At 52.8% G+C, this 24,066-nt stretch overlaps 2 protein-coding genes across 2 annotated transcripts in view; one reads left to right on the forward strand and one right to left on the reverse strand.

Moving 5' to 3' along the window:
* MPDU1 (mannose-P-dolichol utilization defect 1) overlaps positions 1 to 22,416 on the forward strand; it is a 31,170-nt gene extending 8,754 nt beyond the window's left edge. Inside the window, exons 2-7 of the mRNA XM_073573285.1 lie at positions 4,385 to 4,450; positions 17,272 to 17,404; positions 19,983 to 20,068; positions 20,146 to 20,264; positions 21,131 to 21,241; positions 22,148 to 22,416. Coding sequence (XP_073429386.1) covers positions 4,385 to 4,450; positions 17,272 to 17,404; positions 19,983 to 20,068; positions 20,146 to 20,264; positions 21,131 to 21,241; positions 22,148 to 22,279 — 647 coding nt within the window. The 3' untranslated portion in view covers positions 22,280 to 22,416. The remainder of the gene's footprint in view (positions 1 to 4,384; positions 4,451 to 17,271; positions 17,405 to 19,982; positions 20,069 to 20,145; positions 20,265 to 21,130; positions 21,242 to 22,147) is intronic.
* Positions 22,417 to 22,962: 546 nt separating this feature from the next.
* Positions 22,963 to 24,066, reverse strand: part of LOC141087679 (C-type natriuretic peptide 3-like) — a 34,946-nt gene continuing 33,842 nt past the window's right edge. Inside the window, exon 3 of the mRNA XM_073573416.1 lies at positions 22,963 to 23,343. The gene's annotated coding sequence lies outside the window, so the exon portion shown is untranslated. The remainder of the gene's footprint in view (positions 23,344 to 24,066) is intronic.

Below are 24,066 nucleotides of genomic sequence, written 5' to 3' on the forward strand. Positions count from 1 at the left end.
TGAGCCCCCAATATGTAACGAGCCCCCGACTGAGAGGCACTGAGCCCCCAATATGTAACGAGCCCTCGACTGAGGGGCACTGAGCCCCCAATATGTAACGAGCCCCCGACTGAGAGGCACTGAGCCCCCAATATGTAACGAGCCCCCGACTGAGAGACACTGAGCCCCCAATATGTAACCCCCACCGACAGAGGCACTGAGCCCCCAATATGTAACGAGCCCCCGACTGAGGGACACTGAGCCCCCAATATGCACCCCCCGACTGAGGAGCACTGAGCCCCCAATATGTAACGAGCCCCCGACTGAGGAGCACTGAGCCCCCAATATGTAACGAGCCCCCGACTGAGGGACACTGAGCCCCCAATATGCACCCCCCGACTGAGAGGCACTGAGCCCCCAATATGTAACGAGCCCCCGACTGAGTGGCACTGAGCCCCCAAAATGTAACGACCCCCCGACTGAGGGGCACTGAGCCCCCAATATGCACCCCCCGACTGAGAGGCACTGAGCCCCCAATATGTAACGAGCCCCCGACTGAGAGGCATTGAGCCCCCAATATGTAACGAGCCCCCGACAGAGGCACTGAGCCCCCAATATGCAACCCCCCCGACTGAGAGGCACTGAGCCCCCAATATGCAACGAGCCCCCGACTGAGGAGCACTGAGTCCCCAATATGTAACGAGCCCCCGACTGAGAGGCACTGAACCCCCCAATATGTAACGAGCCCCCGACTGAGAGGCACTGAACCCCCAATGTGTAACGAGCCCCCGACTGAGGCACTGAGCCCCCAATATGCAACCCCCCCGACTCAGAGGCACTGAGCCCCCAATAGGTAACCCCCCCGACTGAGAGGCACTGAGCCCCCAATATGTAACGAGCCCCCGATATATAAAGAGCCCCCGACTGAGAGGCACTGAGCCCCCAATATGCACCCCCCCCGACTGAGAGGCACTGAGCCCCCAATATATAACCCCCCCGACTGAGAGGCACTGAGCCCCCAATATGTAACCCCCCCGACTGAGGCACTGAGCCCCCAATGTGTAACCCCCCCCTACTGAGAGGCACTGGGCCCCCAATATGTAACCCCCCCGACTGAGAGGCACTGAGCCCCCAATATGCACCCTCCCGACTGAGGGACACTGAGCCCCCAATATGTAACCCCCCCGACTGAGAGGCACTGAGCCCCCAATATGTAACCCCCCGACTGAGAGGCACTGAGCCCCCAATATGCACCCCCCCGACTGAGAGGCACTGAGCCCCCAATATGTAACGAGCCCACGACTGAGAGGCACTGAGCCCCCAATATGTAACCCCCCCGACTGAGAGGCACTGAGCCCCCAATATGTAACCCTCCCGGCTGAGAGGCACTGAGCCCCCAATATGTAACCCCCCCGACTGAGAGGCACTGAGCCCCCAATATGTAACCCCCCGACTGAGAGGCACTGAGCCCCCAATATGTAACAAGCCCCCCGACTGAGAGGCACTGAGCCCCCAATATGTAACAAGCCCCCCGACTGAGAGGCACTGAGCCCCCAATATGTAACAAGCCCCCTGACTGAGAGGCACTGAGCCCCCAATATGTAACAAGCCCCCCGACTGAGAGGCACTGAGCCCCCAATATGTAACAAGCCCCCCGACTGAGAGGCACTGAGCCCCCAATATGTAACGAGCCCCCCGACTGAGAGGCACTGAGCCCCCAATATGTAACGATCCCCCCGACTGAGAGGCACTGAGCCCCCAATATGTAACGAGCCCCCCGACTGAGAGGCAACGAGCCCCCGACCGAGAGGCACTGAGCCCCCAATATGTAACCCCCCGACTGAGAGGCACTGAGCCCCCAATATGTAACCCCCCCGACTGAGGCACTGAGCCCCCAATATGTAACGAGCCCCCCGACTGAGAGGCACTGAGCCCCCAATATGTAACCCCCCCGACTGAGAGGCACTGAGCCCCCAATATGTAACGAGCCCCCGACTGAGAGGCACTGAGTCCCCAATATGTAACGAGCCCCCGACTGAGAGGCACTGAGCCCCCAATATGTAACCCCCCCGACTGAGAGGCACTGAGCCCCCAATAAGTAACAAGCCCCCCGACTGAGAGGCACTGAGCCCCCAATATGTATCCCCCCCGACTGAGAGGCACTGAGCCCCCAGTATGTAACGAGCCCCCGACTGAGAGGCACTGAGCCCCCAGTATGTAACGAGCCCCCGACTGAGAGGCACTGAGTCCCCAATATGTAACGAGCCCCCGACTGAGAGGCACTGAGCCCCCAATATGTAACGAGCCCCCGACAGAGGCACTGAGCCCCCAATATGCAACCCCCCCAACTGAGAGGCACTGAGCCCCCAATATGTAACGAGCCCCCGACTGAGGAGCACTGAGCCCCCAATATGTAACGAGCCCCCGACTGAGAGGCACTGAACCCCCAATATGCACCCCCCCGACTGAGAGGCACTGAGCCCCCAATATGCACCCCCCGACAGAGCCACTGAGCCCCCAATATGTAACGAGCCCCCGACTGAGAGGCTCTGAGCCCCCAATATGCACCCCCCCGACTGAGAGGCAGTGAACCCCCAATATGCACCGCCCCCCCCCGACTGAGAGGCACTGAGCCCCCAATATGCACCGCTCCCCCGACTGAGAGGCACTGAGCCCCCAATATGCACCCCCCGCCTGAGAGGCACTGAGACCCCAATATTTAGTGAACAACCCCCTGACTGAAGGGCACTGAGCTCTCATGGTCGGGGCTGTGTTGGGGTACTGGTCAGGGCCTCTTCTGTAGGAGGGGCTGTGTACCCCGCGCCCCTCTCATGGTCCGGGCCGTGTTGGGGGGCTGGTCAGGGTCACTTCTGCAGGAGGGGCTGTGTACCCCGCACTCCTCTCATGGTCCGGGCCGTGTTGGGGGGCTGGTCAGGGTCACTTCTGCAGGAGGGGCTGTGTACCCCGCGCCCCTCTCATGGTCGGGGCCGTGTTGGGGTACTGGTCAGGGTCTCTTCTGCAGGAGGGACTGTGTACCCCGCGTCCCTCTCATGGTCGGGGCTGTGTTGGGGGGCTGGTCAGGGTCACTTCTGCAGGAGGGGCTGTGTACCCCGCGCCCCTCTCATGCTCGGGGCCATGTTTTGGGGCTGGTCAGGGTCACTTCTGCAGGAGGGGCTGTGTACCCGTGCCCCTCTCATGGTCGGGGCTGTGTTGGGGTGCTGGTCAGGGTCTCTTCTGCAGGAGGGGCTGTGTACCCCGCACCCCTCTCGTGGTCGGGGCTGTGTTGGGGTGCTGGTCAGGGTCTCTTCTGCAGGAGGGACTGTGTACCCCGCACCCCTCTCGTGGTCGGGGCCGTGTTGGGGTACTGGTCAGGGTCTCTTCTGCAGTAGGGGCTGTGTACCCCGCACCCCTCTCGTGGTCGGGGCCGTGTTGGGGTGCTGCTCAGGGTCTCTTCTGCAGGAGGGACTGTGTACCCCGCTCCCCTCTCGTGGTCGGGGCCGTGTTGGGGTACTGGTCAGGGTCTCTTCTGCAGGAGGGACTGTGTACCCCGCGCCCCTCTCGTGGTCGGGGCCGTGTTGGGGTGCTGGTCAGGGTCACTTCTGCAGGAGGGACTGTGTACCCCGCGCCCCTCTCATGGTCGGGGCTGTGTTGGTGTGCTGCTCAGGGTCTCTTCTGCAGGAGGGGCTGTGTACCCCGCGCCCCTCTCATGGTCGGGGCTGTGTTGGGATGCTGCTCAGGGTCACTTCTGCAGGAGGGGCTGTGTACCCCGCGCCCCTCTCATGGTCGGGGCTGTGTTGGGATGCTGCTCAGGGTCACTTCTGCAGGAGGGACTGTGTACCCCGCGCCCCTCTCATGGTCGGGGCTGTGTTGGGGTGGTGGTCAGGGTCACTTCTGCAGGAGGGGCTGTGTACCCCGCGCCCCTCTCATGGTCGGGGCTGTGTTGGGGTGGTGGTCAGGGTCTCTTCTGCAGGAGGGACTGTGTAGCCCGCGCCCCTCTCATGGTCGGGGCTGTGTTGGGGTGGTGGTCAGGGTCTCTTCTGCAGGAGGGACTGTGTACCCCGCGCCCCTCTCATGGTCGGGGCTGTGTTGGGGTGCTGGTTGGGGTCCCTTCTGCAGGCGGGGCTGTGTACCCCGCGCCCCTCTCATGGTCGGGGCTGTGTTGGGGTGGTGGTCAGGGTCTCTTCTGCAGGAGGGACTGTGTAGCCCGCGCCCCTCTCATGGTCGGGGCTGTGTTGGGGTGGTGGTCAGGGTCTCTTCTGCAGGAGGGACTGTGTACCCCGCGCCCCTCTCATGGTCGGGGCTGTGTTGGGGTGCTGGTTGGGGTCCCTTCTGCAGGCGGGGCTGTGTACCCCGCGCCCCTCTCATGGTCGGGGGCGTGTTGCTGATGTTCTGTTTCTTCTCGCAGTTGATTGTGTGAAGATTCTGATCAGTAAGGTCCTGGGGATCGGCATCATCGTGGGCTCCATCCTGGGTGAGTCCTGTCCGAGAAGCCCCGATAAGGGCCGGCAGATAGTCACAAGTAGGAATCCACAGCGTAGACGGCAAAGACGGAAACTCTGTATGAAAATGCAATATCTGTATTCAGACATTCAACAAACACAGAAACACTGAAAGCAGACGTCAAGCAGCGAGGAATCATCGGGTATATAATCGGTCCGAAGCACGATGCCGAGTCCTCACATAGAGAGGTGTATATATATATATATATATATACACAGTGTGTGCGCCCATAGGGTGACCTCACACGTGCCCCTACATCATGGACGGTGTCTGCGGCCAGGTCCAGCGGCCAATGTCATAGATACAAGGAAGAGGAAAGATCAAGCACAAGTGAAAGTTACATTGTAGCCGGTCTATTAACCCCTTAGTGACAGTGCCAGTTTGGTAGTTAATGACACAACCATTTTTTTAGGGACCACCTCACATTTGAAGTGAGTTTGGGAGGGGGGGGTCAAAATAACAGAAAATGCCCAAAAGTGACACCATTCTAAAAACTGCACCCCTCAAGGTGCGCAAAACCATATTCAAAAAGATTATTAACCCTTCAGGTGCTTCATGAGAACTAAAGCAATGTGGAAGGAAGAAATTAACATTTTACTTTTTTCACAAATTGTTTTGGAACCAAAGTTTTTTTTTTATTTTCACAAGGGCATCAGGAGAAAATGGACCTCAAAATGTGTTGTGCAATTTCTCCTGAGTTTGCCAGTAACCCCGTATGTGGGGGTAAACCACTGTTTGGGCGCATGGCAGGGCTCAGAACGGAGGGAGCACCGTTTGACTTTTTCAGCGCAGAATTGGCTGGAATCAATGGCAAGCGCCATGTCGCGTTTGGAGAGCTCCTGATGTGCCTAAACAGTGGGTACCCCCCAACAATAACCCCAACACCACCCCAACCATAACCCTGACCCTAATGGAAAAATAGACAAAAAATACATTTTTTTTAAATTTTATTATTTTTACCTAACTAAAAATCTCCTATTGTTGCCGGACGGCAGATCTCGACGGGTTCACTGCGCATGTGGCCGCCATTTTCATCCTGGAAGAAGACGCTGGGGGACACAGGAGGTACTGGGGGGATTCCGGGGGACCCCAGTTCTCTCTCCTCTGATGTGCTAGATCATATCAGAGGGGGGAGAGGAATAAATAGGAAATCTGGCTTTTCTTTTTTTGCGGTCACTGTTACTCCTTGAATAACGGTTATCCCGACATTGGGGTTGGTAAAAACCGCCCCAAATCGGCGCTGAGGAATAAGTGCCCTTTACTGCTGCCGGTAAGGGGCTAAATAGTGACTTATAAAGTGACTGTAAACAGCCAGAAATGACTGCAACCAATAAAGACCTAGAAGTCCAGTCCCGAGTGGTATGTGTGGCTGTGCACGGTCACCGCCGCGCCCGACATTCCTCACAGCGCATACATCAAGGCGCTGCCCCACAATGTCCCCAGACACGGCGCATGTAAGAAGAGCTTTGCCCAGATGCTCCCAGCGCACGGTTCGCTGGTAATGCTGCCTAGGAGGAATATGTTTTGTGTACTTGTCAGGGATTCAGGGGAAGTTTGCCCCCAGTTGTCAGGGATATATATATAATATTAGTCGGGTGATATATAAATCCCCATAACTTATATTTCCAGTTTCCATTCCGGTTCGGAACTTGCAGCTCTCTGGCGCCCCCCTTACCCTCAGATCAGTCAGAGAACTGCACCAAGGATAAGTAGTCGCTGGAGAGGCTGCCTGGTCACTTACTGGCTATTGGGCGCTCTGCAGTGAGGGCTGTGTGTGTTTCACCAGTCTCAGGGCGGGTAATACACACATAAGCCTCTGATCCGTCCCTGCCAGGGTTCCCCAAAACGACCAGGACGCTACGCTGCCACCAGTTCTATACTAAAGACTATATCAGGACAGAAACCAACCCAAGCGGTAAGGTGTTTTGGGCGGGATGGTCGTGTCGGTTCGATCACAGAGCAAAGAAAACGAAGCTAGTAAATTAAGTTTACTCCAGAAAAATCGAGGCAGAGTTTACAATAATACAAGAGACAAAATACAGTATGGACCGTTACAGATAAAAGGGACTAAAATAAGAAACTTCCTACATCTCAGTCACTGGTACGACGACGTGTCCGAAGACGGGAGGAGAAGCTTCCAAGGAAAATGGTTCAGCAGCGCAGCGTCCTGGCTGGTTCTCCTGGCGTGTGACCTCGGCTTTATGCTTTTCTCCAGCTGACCTCACTAGGTGGGCTGAGCTAGGGGATATACGCCCCCTTTTATTAAAAAAGTTAATAAAAATTCTGCTTGCCCTATCTCTGGCTGTGGGGGACTCAGAGTGACGCCAGGGGTATCCTATTTTCTCTTACGAAATTGCCTTTCGTTTGAGACCAAACGTGACCCGTCTGCGTGTCACAGGGGGGCAGGAACTGGTTACTTGGTTTCTGATGGCCTAAAGTATGCTGATCCTGAAAATGTTTTCCGTCTCCAGGATAAAGGTGCGTTATTAAATTTGAGTGTGAGCAGACAAGGACCATGTGGCGGGAACACAGCCGCATTTACCTGGTCAGAAGCTGTAAAAGTGACCAGCAGCTGAAAAGGAGGGAGAGTGTCGACAGTGCGCCACACAGGCAGAGAGCGGGGGGCTGGAAGCTGCGAGGGGGACTGTTTGCGAAGCTTGTCATTCACAAACCAAGGAAAGGCAACAGGTAGCTCTGGATGGGTACTTCGGATACTGAGGAATCTAATATATAAAGCTCTATGTATGTATGTGTGTGTGTATGTATGTGTGTGACTATGGGATGGATGATATGTGTGATGGGTATATGGGCACGGGACTGTGGGATGGAGGATATGTATGATGGGTATATGGGCACAGGACTATGGGATGGAGGATGTGTGATGGGTATATGGGCACAGGACTATGGGATGGAGGATATGTATGATGGGTATATGGGCACGGGACTATGGGATGGAGGATATGTATGATGGGTATATGGGCACAGGACTATGGGATGGAGGATATGTATGATGGGTATATGGGCACGGGACTATGGGATGGAGGATATGTATGATGGGTATATGGGCACGGGACTATGGGATGGAGGATATGTATGATGGGTATATGGGCACAGGACTATGGGATGGAGGATATATATAATGGGTATATGGGCACGGGACTATGGGATGGTGGATATGTATGATGGGTATATGGGCACGGGACTATGGGATGGAGGATATGTATGATGGGTATATGGGCACAGGACTATGGGATGGAGGATATGTATGATGGGTATATGGGCACGGGACTATGGGATGGAGGATATGTATGATGGGTATATGGGCACAGGACTATGGGATGGAGGATATATATAATGGGTATATGGGCACGGGACTATGGGATGGAGGATATGTATGATGGGTATATGGGCACGGGACTATGAGATGGAGGATATATATAATGGGTATATGGGCACGGGACTATGGGATGGTGGATATGTATGATGGGTATATGGGCACGGGACTATGGGATGGAGGATATATATAATGGGTATATGGGCACGGGACTATGGGATGGTGGATATGTATGATGGGTATATGGGCACGGGACTATGGGATGGAGGATATGTATGATGGGTATATGGGCACGGGACTATGGGATGGAGGATATGTATGATGGGTATATGGGCACGGGACTGTGGGATGGAGGATATATATAATGGGTATATGGGCACGGGACTATGGGATGGAGGATATATATAATGGGTATATGGGCACGGGACTGTGGGATGGTGGATATGTATGATGGGTATATGGGCATGGGACTATGGGATGGAGGATATGTATGATGGGTATATGGGCACGGGACTGTGGGATGGTGGATATGTATGATGGGTATATGGGCACGGGACTGTGGGATGGAGGATATGTATGATGGGTATATGGGCACGGGACTGTGGGATGGTGGATATGTATGATGGGTATATGGGCATGGGACTGTGGGATGGTGGATATGTATGATGGGTATATGGGCACGGGACTGTGGGATGGAGGATATATATAATGGGTATATGGGCACGGGACTATGGGATGGAGGATATGTATGATGGGTATATGGGCACGGGACTGTGGGATGGAGGATATGTATGATGGGTATATGGGCACGGGACTGTGGGATGGTGGATATGTATGATGGGTATATGGGCATGGGACTGTGGGATGGTGGATATGTATGATGGGTATATGGGCACGGGACTGTGGGATGGAGGATATATATAATGGGTATATGGGCACGGGACTGTGGGATGGTGGATATGTATGATGGGTATATGGGCACGGGACTATGGGATGGAGGATATGTATGATGGGTATATGGGCACGGGACTATGGGATGGAGGATCTGTATGATGGGTATATGGGCACGGGACTGTGGGATGGAGGATATGTATGATGGGTATATGGGCACTGGACTATGGGATGGAGGATATGTATGATGGGTATATGGGCACGGGACTATGGGATGGAGGATATGTATGATGGGTATATGGGCACGGGACTATGGGATGGAGGATATGTATGATGGGTATATGGGCACGGGACTATGGGATGGAGGATATGTATGATGGGTATATGGGCACGGGACTATGGGATGGAGGATATGTATGATGGGTATATGGGCACGGGACTATGGGATGGAGGATATGTATGATGGGTATATGGGCACGGGACTATGGGATGGAGGATATGTATGATGGGTATATGGGCACGGGACTATGGGATGGAGGATATGTATGATGGGTATATGGGCACGGGACTATGGGATGGAGGATATGTATGATGGGTATATGGGCACTGGACTATGGGATGGAGGATATGTATGATGGGTATATGGGCACGGGACTGTGGGATGGTGGATATGTATGATGGGTATATGGGCACAGGACTATGGGATGGAGGATATGTATGATGGGTATATGGGCACGGGACTGTGGGATGGAGGATATATATAATGGGTATATGGGCATGGGACTATGGGATGGAGGATATGTATGATGGGTATATGGGCACGGGACTATGGGATGGAGGATATATATAATGGGTATATGGGCACGGGACTGTGGGATGGAGGATATATATAATGGGTATATGGGCACGGGACTATGGAATGGAGGATATGTATGATGGGTATATGGGCACTGGACTATGGGATGGTGGATATGTATGATGGGTATATGGGCACTGGACTATGGGACGGTGGATATGTATGATGGGTATATGGGCACGGGACTGTGGGACGGAGGATATGTATGATGGGTATATGGGCACAGGACTATGGGATGGAGGATATGTATGATGGGTATATGGGCACAGGACTATGGGATGGAGGATATGATGAGTATATGGGCACAGGACTATGGGATGGAGGATATGTATGATGGGTATATGGGCACAGGACTATGGGATGGTGGATATGTATGATGGGTATATGGGCACAGGACTATGGGATGGAGGATATATATAATGGGTATATGGGAACGGGACTATGGGATGGAGGATATGTATGATGGGTATATGGGCACGGGACTATGGGATGGAGGATGTATGATGGGTATATGGGCACGGGACTATGGGATGGAGGATGTGTGATGGGTATATGGGCACGGGACTATGGGATGGAGGATATGTATGATGGGTATATGGGAACGGGACTATGGGATGGAGGATGTGTGATGGGTATATGGGCACGGGACTATGGGATGGAGGATATGTATGATGGGTATATGGGCACGGGACTATGGGATGGAGGATATGTATGATGGGTATATGGGAACGGGACTATGGGATGGAGGATATGTATGATGGGTATATGGGCACAGGACTATGGGATGGAGGATGTGTGATGGGTATATGGGCACAGGACTATGGGATGGAGGATATGTGTGATGGGCACGGGACTATGGGATGGAGGATATGTATGATCGGTATATGGGAACGGGACTATGGGATGGAGGATGTATGATGGGTATATGGGCACTGGACTATGGGATGGCAGATATGTATGATGGGTATATGGGAACGGGACTATGGGATGGAGGATACAGTTGTGGCCAAAAGTATTGACACCCCTGCAATTCTGTCAGATAATACTCAGTTTCTTCCTGAAAATGATTGCAAACACAAATTCTTTGGTATTATTATCTTCATTTAATTTGTCTTAAATGAAAAAACACAAAAGAAAATGAAGCAAAAAGCAAAACATTGATCATTTCACACAAAACTCCAAAAATGGGCCAGACAAAATTATTGGCACCCTCTGCCTAATACTTGGTTGCACAACCTTTAGCCAAAATAACTGCGACCAACTGCTTCCGGTAACCATCAATGAGTTTCTTACAATGCTCTGCTGGAATTTTAGACCATTCTTCTTTGGCAAACTGCTCCAGGTCCCTGATATTAGAAGGGTGCCTTCTCCAAACTGCCATTTTTAGATCTCTCCACAGGTGTTCTATGGGATTCAGGTCTGGACTCATTGCTGGCCACCTTAGAAGTCTCCAGTGCTTTCTCTCAAACCATTTTCTAGTGCTTTTCGAAGTGTGTTTTGGGTCATTGTCCTGCTGGAAGACCCATGACCTCTGAGGGAGACCCAGCTTTCTCACACAGGGCCCTACATTATGCTGCAAAATATGTCGGTAGTCTTCAGACTTCATAATGCCATGCACACGGTCAAGCAGTCCAGTGCCAGAGCCAGCAAAGCAACCCCAAAACATCAGGGAACCTCCGCCATGTTTGACTGTAGGGACCGTGTTCTTTTCTTTGAATGCCTCTTTTTTTCTCCTGTAAACTCTATGTTGATGCCTTTGCCCAAAAAGCTCTACTTTTGTCTCATCTGACCAGAGAACATTCTTCCAAAACATTTTAGGCCTTTTCAGGTAAGTTTTGGCAAACTCCAGCCTGGCTTTTTTATGTCTCGGGGTAAGGAGTGGGGTCTTCCTGGGTCTCCTACCATACAGTCCCTTTTCATTCAGACGCCGACGGATAGTACGGGTTGACACTGTTGTACCCTTGGACTGCAGGGCAGCTTGAACTTGTTTTGGATGTTAGTCGAGGTTCTTTATCCAACATCCGCACAATCTTGTGTTGAAATCTCTTGTCAATTTTTCTTTTCCGTCCACATCTAGGGAGGTTAGCCACAGTGCCATGGGCTTTACACTTCTTGATGACACTGCGCACGGTAGACACAGGAACATTCAGGTCTTTGGAGATGGACTTGTAGCCTTGAGATTGCTCATGCTTCCTCATAATTTGGTTTCTCAAGTCCTCAGACAGTTCTTTGGTCTTCTTTCTTTTCTCCATGCTCAATGTGGTGCACACAAGGACACAGGACAGAGGTTGAGTCAACTTTTATCCATGTCAACTGGCTGCAAGTGTGATTTAGTTATTGCCAACACCTGTTAGGTGCCACAGGTAAGTTACAGGTGCTGCTAATTACACAAATTAGAGAAGCATCACAGGATTCTTCGAACAGTGCCAATACTTTTGTCCACCCTCTTTTTTATGTTTGGTGCGGAATTATATCCAATTTGGCTTTAGGACAATTCTTTTTGTGTTTTTTCATTTAAGACAAATTAAATGAAGATAATAACAAATAATTTGTGTTTGCAATCATTTTCAGGAAGAAACTGAGTATTATCTGACAGAATTGCAGGGGTGTCAATACTTTTGGCCATGACTGTATGTATGATGGGTATATGGGAACGGGACTATGAGATGAAGGATATGTATGATGGGTATATGGGCACGGGACTATGGGATGGAGGATGTGTGATGGCTATATGGGCACGGGACTATGGGATGGTGGATATGTATGATGGGTATATGGGCACGGGACTATGAGATGAAGGATATGCATGATGGGTATATGGGCACGGGACTATGGGATGGAGGATGTGTGATGGCTATATGGGCACGGGACTATGGGATGGTGGATATGTATGATGGGTATATGGGCACGGGACTATGGGATGGAGGATATGTATGATGGGTATATGGGCACTGGACTATGGGATGGAGGATATGTATGATGGGTATATGGGCACGGGACTGTGGGACGGAGGATATGTATGATGGGTATATGGGCACAGGACTATGGGATGGAGGATATGTATGATGGGTATATGGGCACTGGACTATGGGATGGTGGATATGTATGATGGGTATATGGGCACCGGACTATGGGATGGAGGATATGTATGATGGGTATATGGGAACGGGACTATGGGATGGAGGATGTATGATGGGTATATGGGCACCGGACTATGGGATGGAGGATATGTATGATGGGTATATGGGCACCGGACTATGGGATGGAGGATATGTATGATGGGTATATGGGCACAGGACTATGGGATGGAGGATATGTATGATGGGTATATGGGCACAGGACTATGGGATGGAGGATATGTATGATGGGTATATGGGCACAGGACTATGGGATGGAGGATATGTATGATGGGTATATGGGCACGGGACTATGGGATGGAGGTTGTGTGATGGGTATATGGGCACGGGACTATGGGATGGAGAATATGTATGATGGGTAAATGGGAACGGGACTATGGGATGGAGGATGTGTGATGGGTATATGGGCACGGGACTATGGGATGGAGGATATGTATGATGGGTATATGGGAACGGGACTATGGGATGGAGGATATGTATGATGGGTATATGGGCACAGGACTATGGGATGGAGGATATGTATGATGGGTATATGGGCACGGGACTATGGGATGGAGGATATGTATGATGGATATATGGGCACAGGACTATGGGATGGAGGATATGTATGATGGGTATATGGGCACGGGACTATGGGATGGAGGATGTGTGATGGGTATATGGGCACGGGACTATGGGATGGAGGATATGTATGATCGGTATATGGGAACGGGACTATGGGATGGAGGATATGTATGATGGGTATATGGGAACGGGACTATGGGATGGAGGATATGTATGATGGGTATATGGGCACAGGACTATGGGATGGAGGATATGTATGATGGGTATATGGGAACGGGACTATGGGATGGAGGATACAGTTGTGGCCAAAAGTATTGACACCCCTGCAATTCTGTCAGATAATACTCAGTTTCTTCATGAAAATGATTGCAAACACAAATTCTTTGGTATTATTATCTTCATTTAATTTGTCTTAAATGAAAAAACACAAAAGAAAATGAAGCAAAAAGCAAAACATTGATCATTTCACACAAAACTCCAAAAATGGGCCAGACAAAAGTATTGGCACCCTCTGCCTAATACTTGGTTGCACAACCTTTAGCCAAAATAACTGCGACCAACCGCTTCCGGTAACCATCAATGAGTTTCTTACAATGCTCTGCTGGAATTTTAGACCATTCTTCTTTGGCAAACTGCTCCAGGTCCCTGATATTTGAAGGGTGCCTTCTCCAAACTGCCATTTTTAGATCTCTCCACAGGTGTTCTATGGGATTCAGGTCTGGACTCATTGCTGGCCACCTTAGAAGTCTCCAGTGCTTTCTCTCAAACCATTTTCTAGTGCTTTTCGAAGTGTGTTTTGGGTCATTGTCCTGCTGGAAGACCCATGACCTCTGAGGGAGACCCAGCTTTCTCACACTGGGCCCTACATTATGCTGCAAAATATGTCGGTAGTCTTCAGACTTCATAATGCCATGCACACGGTCAAGCAGTCCAGTGCCAGAGCCAGCAAAGCAACCCCAAAACATCAGGGAACCTCCGCCATGTTTGACTGTAGGGACCGTGTTCTTTTCTTTGAATGCCTCTTTTTTTCTCCTGTAAACTCTATGTTGATGCCTTTGCCCAAAAAGCTCTACTTTTGTCTCATCTGACCAGAGAACATTCTTCCAAAACGTTTTAGGCCTTTTCAGGTAAGTTTTGGCAAACTCCAGCCTGGCTTTTTTATGTCTCGGGGTAAGGAGTGGGGTCTTCCTGGGTCTCCTACCATACAGTCCCTTTTCATTCAGACGAAGACGGATAGTACGGGTTGACACCGTTGTACCCTTGGACTGCAGGGCAGCTTGAACTTGTTTTGGATGTTAGTCGAGGTTCTTTATCCAACATCCGCACAATCTTGTGTTGAAATCTCTTGTCAATTTTTCTTTTCCGTCCACATCTAGGGAGGTTAGCCACAGTGCCATGGGCTTTACACTTCTTGATGACACTGCGCACGGTAGACACAGGAACATTCAGGTCTTTGGAGATGGACTTGTAGCCTTGAGATTGCTCATGCTTCCTCACAATTTGGTTTCTCAAGTCCTCAGACAGTTCTTTGGTCTTCTTTCTTTTCTCCATGCTCAATGTGGTACACACAAGGACACAGGACAGAGGTTGAGTCAACTTTTATCCATGTCAGCTGGCTGCAAGTGTGATTTAGTTATTGCCAACACCTGTTAGGTGCCACAGGTAAGTTACAGGTGCTGCTAATTACACAAATTAGAGAAGCATCACAGGATTCTTCGAACAGTGCCAATAGTTTTGTCCACTCTCTTTTTTATGTTTGGTGCGGAATTATATCCAATTTGGCTTTAGGACAATTCTTTTTGTGTTTTTTCATTTAAGACAAATTAAATGAAGATAATAACAAAGAATTTGTGTTTGCAATCATTTTCAGGAAGAAACTGAGTATTATCTGACAGAATTGCAGGGGTGTCAATACTTTTGGCCATGACTGTATGTATGATGGGTATATGGGAACGGGACTATGAGATGAAGGATATGTGTGATGGGTATATGGGCACGGGACTATGGGATGGAGGATGTGTGATGGGTATATGTGTACGGGACTATGAGATGAAGGATATGTGTGATGGCTATATGGGCACGGGACTATGGGATGGTGGATATGTATGATGGGTATATGGGCACGGGACTATGGGATGGAGGATATGTATGATGGGTATATGGGCATGGGACTATGGGATGGAGGATATGTATGATGGGTATATGGGCATGGGACTATGGGATGGAGGATATGTATGATGGGTATATGGGCACTGGACTATGGGATGGTAGATATGTATGATGGGTATATGGGCACGGGACTATGGGATGGAGGATAATTATAATTTGCTATAACTAGCCACAGTTAGTTACTATGCCCGGGCAGCGCCGGGCTCTTCAGCTAGTTACTCATATTTTCCTGACATTACCCGATGATTTTTCTCTCGAGGACATCTTTGAATGTTTTTATGCATTTGTTGAATGTTTCAAAAAAAGATATTGTATTTTCATACTGAGTTTTTATTTATGGGAGTTATCTTTGTAGTCTGCGTCCTGTACTAGTATAGAGTGTGCGCCCTACCGTAGTGGAGCGCCGCACCCAGGAGGCGCCTCAGTCCTCAATGTAATCATTAGTCCGGCCCGTCATGTCCCTGTGATGTCCTCAGTCGGGGCTGTTGGATATGTAAGATGCTGAAGGGGTGCTGATCTATACGTATGTGATTTGGCTGATGGCCGAGGCGGATCATCATTAACGTGACAGCAGTGAGGATGCAAGGGCGGCCCATCATTATTGTGGCAGGGGAGTGGTTGTGGAAACAGCCCATCGTTACTGGGGTGGCGGTGCGGTTGCGGGGATGGCCCATCGTTACTGGGGTGGCGGTGCGGTTGCGGGGATGGCCCATTGTTACTGGGGCGGCGGTGCGGTTGCGGGGATGGCCCATCGTTACTGGGGCGGGGATGCGGTTGCGAGGATGGCCCATCGTTACTGGGGTGGGGATGCGGTTGCGGGGATGGCCCATCGTTACTGGGGTGGGGATGCGGTTGCGGGGATGGCCCATCGTTACTGGGGTGGCGATGCGGTTGCGGGGATGGCCCATCGTTACTGGGGTGGCGATGCGGTTGCGGGGATGGCCCTTCGTTACTGGGGTGGCGATGCGGGTGCGGGGATGGCCCATCGTTACTGGGGTGGCGATGCGGTTGCGGGGATGGCCCATCGTTACTGGGGTGGCGATGCGGTTGCGGGGATGGCCCATCGTTACTGGGGCGGCGATGCGGTTGCGGGGATGGCCCATCGTTACTGGGGCGGCGATGCGGTTGCGGGGATGGCCCATCGTTACTGGGGCGGCGATGCGGTTGCGGGGATGGCCCATCGTTACTGGGGCGGCGATGCGGTTGCGGGGATGGCCCATCGTTACTGGGGCGGCGATGCGGTTGCGGGGATGGCCCATTGTTACTGGGGTGGCGGTGCGGTTGCGGGGATGGCCCATCCTTACTGGGGTGGCGGTGCGGTTGCGGGGATGGCCCATTGTTACTGGGGTGGCGATGCGGTTGCGGGGATGGCCCATCGTTACTGGGGTGGTGGTGCGGTCGTGAGAATGGCCCATAGTCACTTGTGTGGTGTCGTGGGGGCGGCCCATCTTTACTAAGGCGGAGGAACAGTTGCAGGGATATTCCATCATTACTGATGCGGTGTAGTCGTTGGGGTGGCTCATCATTATTGGGGCAGAGGTGCGGTCGCGAGGAAGACCCATCATTACTGAGGCGGAGGTGTTGTCGTGGGAATGGGCCAACGCTGCTGGGAGGCGGTGTGGTCGTGGGGGCGGCCCAGAGTTGTGCGGTGTAGTCGTGGGGGCGGCCCATCGTGCGGTGTAGTCGTGGGGGCGGCCCATCATTACTAGGGCAGAGGTGCGGTCTCAAGGCCAGCCCATCATTACTGGGGCGGGGTTGGCGTGTAGTCGTGGGGGCGGCCCATTGTTTCTGATGTGGTGGTGTCATGGTTGATGTAACCTCGTGACTTCCTCTGTTCACAGTGAAGGTGCCGCAGATCGCTAAGATCTTGCGCTCTGGGACGGCAGAGGGGCTTAGCTTCAAGTCAGTCCTCCTGGAGTTGCTGGCGCTGTCGGGCACCATGGTGTACAGCATCACCCGCGAGTTCCCTTTCAGGTGAGACACGGCTTTCCTTCTCTCGGGTGCTGCAGGGGACCTGTATACACCCTCGCCCATATCTCGATCCTTACATGGGGCATGGGGATGTGTATACACCCTCGCCCGTATCTCGATCCTTGCAGGGGGTGCGGGGGACGTGTGTACAACCTCGCCCGTATCTCGATCCTTACAGGGGGTGCGGGGGATGTGTATACACCCTCGCCCGTATCTCGATCCTTGCAGGGGGTGCGGGGGACGTGTATACACCCTCGCCCGTATCTCGATCCTTACAGGGGGTGGGGGGGATGTGTATACACCCTCGCCCGTATCTCGATCCTTACATGGGGCGTGGGAATGTGTATACACCCTCGCCCGGATCTCGATCCTTGCAGGGGCTGCGGGGGACGTGTATACACCCTCGCCCGTATCTCGATCCTTACAGGGGGTGCGGGGGATGTGTATACACCCTCGCCCGTATCTCGATCCTTACATGGGGCATGGGGATGTGTATACACCCTCGCCCGTATCTCGATCCTTGCGGGGGATGTGTATACACCCTCGCCCGGATCTCGATCCTTACATGGGGCGTGGGGATGTGTATACACCCTCGCCCGTATCTCGATCCTTACAGGGGGTGTGGGGGACCTGTATACACCCTCGCCCGTATCTCGATCCTTACAGGGGGTGTGGGGGACCTGTATACACCCTCGACCGTATCTCGATCCTTGCAGGGGGTGCGGGGGATGTGTATACACCCTCGCCCGTATCTCAATCCTTACAGGCGGTGCGGGGGGACGTGTATACACCCTCGCCTGTATCTCGATCCTTACAGGGGGTGCGGGGGACGTGTATACACCCTCGCCCATATCGCGATCCTTACTGGGGGATGTGTATACACCCTCGCCTGTATCGCGATCCTTACTGGGGGATGTGTATACTTCCTCGCCCGTATCTCGATTCTTACAGGGGGTGTGGGGGACGTGTATACACCCTCGCCTGTATCTCGATCCTTACAGGGGGACGTGTATACACCCTCGCCTGTATCTCGATCCTTACAGGGGGTGTGGGGGACCTGTATACACCCTCGCCCGTATCTTGATCCTTACAGGGGGTGTGGGGGATGTGTATACACCCTCGCCTGTATCTCGATACTTACAGGGGGTGTGGGGGACCTGTATACACCCTCGCCCGTATCGCGATCCTTACTGGGGGATGTGTATACACCCTCGCCTGTATCGCGATCCTTACTGGGGGATGTGTATACACCCTCGCCCGTATCTCGATCCTTACAGGCGGTGCGGGGGGACGTGTATACACCCTCGCCCGTATCTCGATCCTTACAGGGGGTGTGGGGGACCTGTATACACCCTTGCCCGTATCTCGATCCTTACAGGGGGTGTGGGGGATGTGTATACACCCTCGCCCGTATCTCGATCCTTACCGGGGGTATGGGGGACGTGTATACACCCTCGCCTGTATCTCGATCCTTACCGGGGGTGTGGGGGACGTGTATACACCCTCGCCCGTATCTCGATCCTTACAGGGGGTGTGGGGGACGTGTATACACCCTCGCCTGTATCTCGATCCTTACCGGGGGTGTGGGGGACGTGTATACACCCTCGCCTGTATCTCCATCCTTACAGGGGGTGCGGGTGGCGTGTGTACAACCTCGCCCGTGTCTCGATACTTACAGGTGGTGTGGGGGACGTGTATACACCCTCGCCCGTGTCTCGATACTTACAGGTGGTGTGGGGGACGTGTATACACCCTCGCCCGTGTCTCGATCCTTACAGGGGGACGTGTATACACCCTCGCCCGTATCTCGATCCTTACAGGGGGACGTGTATACACCCTCGCCCGTATCTCGATCCTTACAGGGGGTGTGGGTGACGTGTATACACCCTCGCCTGTATCTCGATCCTTACAGGGGGTGCGGGGGATGTGTATACACCCTCGCCCGTATCTCGATCCTTACAGGGTGACGTGTATACACCCTCGCCTGTATCTCCATCCTTACAGGGGGTGCGGGGGATGTGTATACACCCTCGCCCGTATCTCGATCCTTACAGGGTGACGTGTATACACCCTCGCCTGTATCTCGATCCTTACAGGGGGTGTGGGTGACGTGTATACACCCTCGCCTGTATCTCGATCCTTACAAGGGGGCGTGGGGGACGTGTATACACCCTCGCCCGTATCTCGATCCTTACAAGGGGGCGCAGGGGATGTATATACACCTTCGCCCATTTCACGGCTTCTGCAGGGGTTGCGGATTTGTCCAGACTCTGTGACATATTAATGAATAGTGATCAGTGACCCTCGCCTGTGTGTTCCCCTCCTCCGCTGCTCCTGTGCTCCCTGCCGGTGTCTGTATACCGTCACATCATGTGATCGCTGCTGCCAATCGTTGTACTTTCTGATGATACCTGTACAAGTATGTGGTGACTGCAGCACTGTGAATGGAGAGCAGGACCGGCACTGAGTGTAGGGGGCATGACAAGCGAGTGGTATCCCCTTTTGGTAGAACGTTGGTGCACTTCTCCCCACACCCCCCGTTATCAGTGCAGTGCTCATCACCGCTCTTTGTCTCTTGCAGCTCTTGGGGTGAAGTTCTCTTCCTGATGATACAGACACTGATCATCGGGTTCCTGATCCAGCATCTCGGAGGCCGCACGGCGCTGGGTACGAGGCCTCCTCCGCTGTCCTCTCGCCCGCTCGCCCTGTTTCCTGCCTCTCATCAGCGCCTCCTCTGTTTCCAGGTGTCCTGTTTCTGGGTGTGTACTTCACTCTGATGGCGATCCTGCTGTCTCCTGTCACCTCCATGGCCGTCATCACCGCGCTGCAGGCAACCAACATGCCGGCTGTGATCATCAGCAGGGTGAGTGCAAAATCGTGTAATACCACCCTGCTGTGGGCAGGGCCGCAGCTCCCTTCTGCCTGTATCACCCTGCAGGGGGGGGCGGGGCATCATTTGGGCATATCACCCTGCAGGGGGCGGGGCATCATTTGGGCATATCGCCCTGCAGGGGGCAGGGCATCATTTGGGCATATCGCCCTGCAGGGGGCGGGGCATCATTTGGGCATATCGCCCTGCAGGGGGCGGGGCATCATTTGGGCATATCGCCCTGCAGGGGGCGGGGCATCATTTGGGCATATCGCCCTGCAGGGGGCGGGGCATCATTTGGAGATATCGCCCTGCAGGGGGCGGGGCATCATTTGGTGATATCGCCCTGCAGGGGGCGGGGCATCATTTGGTGATATCGCCCTGCAGGGGGCGGGGCATCATTTGGAGATATCGCCCTGCAGGGGGCGGGGCATCATTTGGAGATATCGCCCTGCAGGGGGCGGGGCATCATTTGGAGATATCGCCCTGCAGGGGGCGGGGCATCATTTGGACGCATCACCCTGCAGGGGGCGGGGCATCATTTGGACGGATCGCCCTGCAGGGGGCGGGGCATCATTTGGAGGTATCGCCCTGCAGGGGGCGGGGCATCATTTGAATATATCGCCCTGCAGGGGGCATGGCATCATTTGGAGATATCGCCCTGCAGGGGGTGGAGCATCACTTGGGCATATCGCCCTGCAGGGGGCGTGGAATCATTTGGGCGTATCGCCCTGCAGGGGGCGGGGCATCATTTGGGCATATCGCCCTGCAGGGGGCGGGACATCATTTGGGCGTATCGCCCTGCAGGGGGCGGTGCCTCTTCTGTACTCTGACCTGCCCTTTGTGTCTCCCTCCCGCAGCTCATACAGGTAGTGACGAACTACAAGAACGGTCACACAGGGCAGCTGTCGGCAGTGACGGTTGCGCTGCTCTTCTTGGGGTCTCTGGCTCGGATATTCACCTCGGTGCAGGTACAGGATGTCATGTACAGTGTGTCTGTCTGTATAATATATACAGTCATGGCCGGAAGTGTCGGCACCCTTGAAATGAAGTATTTCTACCAGGACATTATCACAACTCCCCAGGATTTCTTATTCTCAGTTTTATTTCCTTTGTGTTTATTGGAAAAACACAGAAAACAGAGAAAAAAAGGCAAATTGATCATAATTTCACACAAAACCCCCACAATGGGCCGGACAAAATTGTGGTTAACATCTTTATTTCCTGCATGTGATGCTCGTTCACACTCACCTGTGGCAAGTGACAGGTGTGGGCAATATGGAAATCACACCTGAAACCAGATAAAGAGGGGAGAAGGTGACTCAATCTTTGCCTTGTGTGTCCACACTAAGCATGGAGAACAGAAAGAGGAGAAGAGAACTGTCTGAGGACTTGAGAACTAACATTGGTGAACAATATCAACAAGCTCATGGTTACAACTCCATCTCCTGAGATCTGGTCCAGATCTAGATCCCATTGATCCCCTGGGGAGAGATCTTACAATCGCTGCCGGGAAAAGGCGAAATATGAGACCGGGAGCAGATTGTAAGAAGAGTCCCAGACCCCGGCTGAGAGGAGGGAGAAGCTTGTGGATGGTGATAGGAAGCGACTGATCGCGCTTCTGTATTCCAAAGGGCGTGACCAAATATTAAGGAGGGCGCCAACAGTTCTGTCCGTCCCATTCTTGGGGTTTCGTGTGAAATTGTCTTTTTTCTGTGTTGCTCCAATGCACACAAAGGAGATAAACCTGAGAATAAGAAACCTGGGGCGTTGTGATAGTGTTGTGTAATGTGCCAGCACTGTCGGCCATGTCTGTACGTGTGGTATGGATGGGGGTGGGCTGCACTCACTGACCTGGCACTCTCCTCCCCCGGCAGGAGACTGGAGACCCCCTGATGTCTCTCACATACATCGTGTCTTCTGCATGTAATGGACTGATATTTTCTCAGCTTCTTTACTACTGGAACGTCAGCTCTGCGGCCGACAAGAAGAAAAAGAAGAGGAAGTGAAGCGTCTACTATGACCGCTCCCATCCTGCGCGTCAGTCCTCTCGCCGCCCGCGGCTCCTGCACTTTCCCGCGGCTCCTGCACTTTCCCGCGGCTCCTGCAGAGTCTCCATCATTCCAATGAAGTCTCTTTTTTAGTTTTTGGTGTCTGTTTCCAGTGTGATCATCCTGAGCAGGAGGCGCTGCTCCAGGCCCTGGGCCCCAACATGCCAGCACCGGAGCCCTGGGCCGCGGACCCGCAGCGCACAGGCCGCACCAGGTGAGCGCGGAGTCTCCACTGCTTCTACGTCATTCACCAGTCACATCTGTAGGTGCATTCACAGTTCGGCTGCTCCCTGTACAGAGCGCCCCCTGCTGGGCAGTGTTTAGTCAGACCTGATGGGCAGAATTGTGAGTGCAGCTCTGGAGGATCAAGGATTATCAGAATTGTGAGTGCAGCTCTGGGTGTGACGGGAGAATAAGACCTGAAGTGAGTGTCTTGTGTGTGCGCACATCGGATGTCCAGACATGTGGATTGTGACCTCCTCCGGGGTTTCCTGCTGCGTACTGAATACGGGAGGTGTAGACCCGAGATTAGCTGCAGCGTTTCTCCAAGGCGCGCGCTGTCAGTTTGGCCCGGCCTGGGTGATGGAGGCGACCAGTGCCATACGCTATCCCTCGGTGTGACACAATGAGGAGTACCACAGTGATATCAGGTGTCTGTTTTATTAGCACTCTAGGTGGCGCCCCCTGTAGTGGGGCTCTGTCATCACACACACCGGGGAGGGGGATATTTTATTACAGGAGCAAAGTTGTCTCCTCTGTCCCTGTAAAGTTCATTGTAGACTCCGTGCTACAACTTCATCCGATCATGAGCAACAAGCGAGCGTGTCTCCCAGGAGGCAGCACCGGACCGGCGAAACGGCTACATGTCAACTACACGGACAGCGTGTCTCCCTCCGGGCGGAGGTCGTCGGGTTCAGGTCGGGGTTCTTCGTTCCATTGCATTTACATTCTCAGTTGTAGAGACTGCGGTCAGGGGATGGGGAGAAGATCATCCCAAACTGGGAATCGTTACTGCTCGACACCTAGAAGGATCCAAGAAAATAAGTGTCAACTCTGAAGCAATCTAACTGGTCAACTGTGCCAGTGTAAGGATAATGAAGAGCTGGCTGGTGTAACCTGATGTATGGATTATAAAGAGCAGGCTGGTGTAACCCAGTGTATAGATTGGTAAGAGCTGGCTGGTGTAACCCGGTGTGTGGATTATAAAGAGCTGGCTGGTATAACCCGGTGTGTGTGGATTATAAAGAGCTGGCTGGTATAACCCGGTGTGTGTGGATTATAAAGAGCTGGCTGGTATAACCCGGTGTGTGGATTATAAAGAGCTGGCTGGTGTAACCCGGTGTGTGGATTATAAAGAGTTGGCTGGTGTAACCCGGTGTGTGGATTATAAAGAGCTGGCTGGTGTAACCCGGTGTGTGGATTATAAAGAGCTGGCTGGTGTAACCCGGTGTGTGGATTATAAAGAGCTGGCTGGTGTAACCCGGTGTGTGGATTATAAAGAGCTGGCTGGTGTAACCCGGTGTGTGGATTATAAAGAGCTGGCTGGTGTAACCCGGTGTGTGGATTATAAAGAGCTGGCTGGTGTAACCCGGTGTGTGGATTATAAAGAGCTGGCTGGTGTAACCCGGTGTGTGGATTATAAAGAGCTGGCTGGTGTAACCCGGTGTGTGGATTATAAAGAGCAGGCTGGTGTAACCCGGTGTGTGGATTATAAAGAGTTGGCTGGTGTAACCTGATGTATGGAT

The sequence above is a fragment of the Dendrobates tinctorius genome, unplaced genomic scaffold, assembly GCF_039654945.1.
Source record: "Dendrobates tinctorius isolate UK_male_01 unplaced genomic scaffold, ASM3965494v1 ptg000002l, whole genome shotgun sequence".
Lineage (NCBI taxonomy): Eukaryota > Metazoa > Chordata > Amphibia > Anura > Dendrobatidae > Dendrobates > Dendrobates tinctorius.